The sequence below is a fragment of the Nylanderia fulva genome, unplaced genomic scaffold (genome assembly GCF_048542155.1).
Source record: "Nylanderia fulva isolate GAGA-0341 unplaced genomic scaffold, ASM4854215v1 Scaffold1042, whole genome shotgun sequence".
NCBI classification, from domain to species: Eukaryota; Metazoa; Arthropoda; class Insecta; order Hymenoptera; family Formicidae; genus Nylanderia; species Nylanderia fulva.
Genome location: NW_028189240.1, coordinates 22,602 through 27,071, shown reverse-complemented (window position 1 = coordinate 27,071; position 4,470 = coordinate 22,602). Strand labels below are relative to the sequence as shown.

The 4,470-nt window shown below is 31.3% G+C and overlaps 1 protein-coding gene across 1 annotated transcript; it reads right to left on the bottom strand.

Moving 5' to 3' along the window:
• Positions 1–769: 769 nt before the first annotated feature.
• Positions 770–1,613, bottom strand: LOC114944785 (uncharacterized; the record flags this gene model as incomplete). Its single annotated transcript, XM_085484619.1, has 4 exons — positions 770–781; positions 835–1,174; positions 1,253–1,421; positions 1,511–1,613. Coding segments are annotated over 4 exons (624 nt in total), but the record flags the coding sequence as incomplete, so codon positions are not given.
• Positions 1,614–4,470: the final 2,857 nt, after the last annotated feature.

The following is a 4,470-nucleotide window of genomic DNA, read 5'->3' as shown; positions in this document are numbered from 1 at the left end:
CTCTGAAATCTTACCTAATGAAACCCTATGGCGAACGTAACATATCTCATGACAAGTCTGTGTATAACTTTAGGTTGAGCAGAGCAAGAAGAGTGATTGAAAATGCCTTTGGCATTTTAGCAGCTCGTTGGAGAGTTTTTCGTCGCCCTATTATTAGTAAAGAAGACAATGTGGAAAGCATTATTGAATGTACTATTTGCCTCCACAATTTCATCCTTAAGACAGGCAACAAGAAACTCAACCTGGAGTACTGCCCTCCGTCGTTTGTGGATCAAGAATTGCCAACTGGCGAATTGATAGAAGGAGAATGGCATGATGTTGTCAGTGGGGAAAATGGAGCCATCATTAATGGTCCACGGATGGGTGCAAGAAATGCTGCTCTAGGAATTTTAAAACAGAGAGATGCACTGAAGGAATTCGTGAATGGGCCTGGGGTTATGCGCCATCAAGACACTATTGTGAGGATCCGGCAAGGAATTATCCCCCCTCAAGATCTACACTTACTGCCATGAGTTTTTTTTTAATTAAATAAATCTTAATACAAAACATGAATGAAACATTTTTATTTAAACACAGAAAGAAATAGAATTTTTATTTTTTAAACAGAAATAAATAGAATTTAACATTTTTATTTTTAAATAAACACAGAAATAAATAAAATAAAGTAATAAAATAAAAATATAAGATAATAAAATAAACGAATTATATATCTATAAATTCTGATAATTTTATATCTTCAGCCTCCTCCTCACAATCTTGGATTATAGATCTAAATTTCCTTCTATATTTAAGTCTTAACGTTATATTTGTCAAATTCTTGAGACAAGATTCAACGTTTCTGCTAATCAAGACGTCTGGATCATTAATTGAAGGTGGTGATGATAGTGGTGGAGTAGGAGCACTGGCTACAGCCATAGATTTATTTAAATTAGTAAGAGTCTCTCTGAACAATTCATCTGTTTCGTCCACCTTTGACCTCTTACGACTTGTAGGTCCCAAATAAGACATATTAGCAGCTGATGAGCTACAGCCAGGCGAGGAGAGGGTAGAACAGGTAGAAATTATAAAGGGTGCGCTATTAATGTCCACAGCTTGCTCATTTATTATTATTTCTTCATCTGGTGAAGGTGTAGTTTTAGATACCAACGCCTTTGTTTGAAAATTGTCCACAGATCTGCAACCGGAAATAATTAAAAAAATTATCGTAATTATTCGAAAATTCGTACAACAAACCATCATATACCAAACTTACTTTCTCTTCCTAATGTGCGGTGTCAGAAATGACATAACACTATATAAGGCCCATTCTGGACGGGTTGAGGCTGCTGCTCCAGACTTCCCCTCCTGCTCAAAAATACGTTTTTCTTTCGCGAATCTCTCGCGAAGAGTATGCCACCTGGCCGTACAATCTGTCGCTGATGCTGAAATCATAACAAAAAAGATATTAAAAAACATATATAAATTAATGTAATAAATATAAATTTTAAAAAAAAGATGCAATATAACCTACCATTCAATGTTTCGCCAACAATCTTCCATGCGGAGTCTTTTATGCCGGAATTTTTGAATCCGGCATGTCCCTTGTCGTATATTTCGGGATGCGCACGAACACACTATCAATAACGTGTCGTTAATTAACATCTTCTATTGCTATAAGCTCCGAATGAGCAACACAATGTTAAATGTCAAATTCTTAAACTCGAATGTAGCGCGCGTAAAAAAACAAAAAAAAAGTTACATTAAAATATTTTTAATGTAATTTTAAATAAAAAATTAATTAATTAATAATTGAATAATAATTATTAAGATTATAATTATAATAATTATAATTGTATAAATATAAAATAATTATTACAATAATATATTAGTAACTAATATTATATACATATTTATGATTATAATTATAATAATTATTATAACTATAATAAGAATTATAATTAATAATAATTATTTTAATAATTATAATAAATTTTTTTAAAGACCGACTAGGCGAAACGCGACAAAGCTTGGCAAAGCTTGATGTCGCGTTAAGTTCTAATAATTCGTTACGTAAAGGCGATCGTAATAGCCGAATTCCGTCGCGTTCCGTTACGTTCCGTTACGTTAAGCTCATCCTAAACCCACCTTTACTCTTTTTCATTTTTGCTCTCGCCAGCTAAAACAATTTGTAGGTTATATTCTGAGTATTTACAAACTCGGCATACGTATTGCAATTTTTTTTCACTGTTAATGTATGTGGAACAATAAAATATAAATATTCACAAAAACAAATTATTAAAAAATTATTAATTGATTTAGAACGCTATAAATAAAATTATCAAGGAAATAAATGATAAAATTTATTTAGATTATTTCAGCTTTTGGTAGACTATAAATGTTATCGTTTAAATTTTAAATCGTCAAGCATATTCTTCTCTTTTTACTTATATATTTATTACTTTATTACTGTTTTTTAGCAAATACAGTTTTTGTATAATATATTCAAGTTTCCTATAAATCCTTTATAATTTAACGTTCGCTATTAATGCTGAAAAATAAACATCAACAATTCTTTTTAAATTAAGAGTTTAACAAGGCTCTGTCATATAAATATAAATTTAAAGTGTAAGACAGGCAATATGAGCCAATCGCGGAAGACAGTGCGTTATCCCAACAAAACTAAATTTTTTCGTTAGAATTAAATATCTGTGCACAAGGCACCAAATTTTACTTGGTCACTGCCAAGATTTTAAAATATGAAATAATCTCATATTTGAGATTTAATTTCAATAATCCTTTAACCCCCCTACGGAAATAAATAAATGTAAGAGAAAAATATAGATCCGAAAGTCGCTGAATCGGAAATTGAACCCGAGACCTTTCGCTTGCCGGGCGACTGCTCTTCCAACAACAAAAAATTTAGTTTCGTTGGGATAACGCACTGTCTTCCGCGATTGGCTGTTTTTAAATTGTTTGATTACATTTTAGTATTAGTTTAGCAGGCGATACCAAGGGTGGAATTTTCTCAGAGCAACAGAGTATGCAGAAAATTATTTGGATAGATAAACCATATATCAGTAAAGCCAACAATGTGGCTTTACATGATAACAGCATTTATGTTTACATTCAGTGGTCAAACAAAATATTTTTAGACATATAACGTGTCGGATCGATCACGAATATTTGGAAGAAATCTGCCTAAGTTGCACGACGATAATAAGGTGATAAAGTGCAGATAAAAATTACTATACACTTTTTTTTAAGGAGAGTAAGCGGAAAAAGGAGAAAAATGGCGTTATTAAAGTATTGAAATAATAGTTTAATAACAGCATGAGATCGAATTCGAATTCGATTATAAATTTCTAATTTCGCATACAAATATTCAACTTGACAATTACGTTGATAACTTGTACAAAAGATATTTATGCATATGATTATCTTATCTGTATTATAATCACAGCAGTGCAACTATAATGTAAGAAATAATTGCTTATTAATGGAAAATAAGCAGCAGATAAAAAATTGTTATCAAGATAAATTATTAAGTTAAATGTTTGCATGTTTCAGTAAATTTAATAAATATATTCTCTCGCACCACACACCATCCTTTCACATTTACATTCTTTATCGTTCCACTAAAACTTATTCATTAGAAGCAATAAATTAAATAAATCACAAAAAAATTCAAAGCGAATTAATATCTCAAATTTCTTACTGAACTGAATAAGCAAGCAATTTTTTTCTTTACTCGTATTGTTCAAAACTTCTTCCATGTCGCGAACTAAAATTGTGTTGATTCTTTCATACTCAGAATAGTATTTTCATTAGCCAATAGATTATTTGTCATTCCTCAATTATAGTCTAAAAGAGAATATTTTGCAGATAATAGTCGGATTTTTATCGATGGAACGATATTGCTGGCGTGATGTTTTATTTCTTATCATCTTGGCGCGGACGTAAATTGCTGCTCGTCCTCGACGTGATAAACAAATTTATCTATTCTTTCAAGGTACTGATCAATTGGATGATGGAGACTTGGAAATTTGCTTTGTGTACACATTGGACGAATTTCAGTGTAACATAGAATCCTGAAGATGATGATTCTGGATGTCATTTATCTCAGCACGAAGCCATCTGATGAGTGAGATCCACATTAGTTCTTGACAAAATTGTCCGCTCGAAGAAAGTATGATTATGTCCACTTCCTTCAAAAAAATTTGCGAACGACGCAAATTTTTAAAATTTTCTGGATTCTTACGTTATTTAATTTAGATAAGATGAGCTGCATATTTATTATGAAACTTGTTGCTTCATCTTGATTGTAAATGTTGACAAAATATATTAAATTCTATAATTTTTTATCCAATTTAATAACTGCATTTGACGAATAACGTTTCTTCTTTTTTGCAAGAGTCGTGCTTGGATTTTATATCTTCAGTCACTCATCCTATTTGATTATTTTCCTCGTAAACACCATGTTGCTTGAGCTAG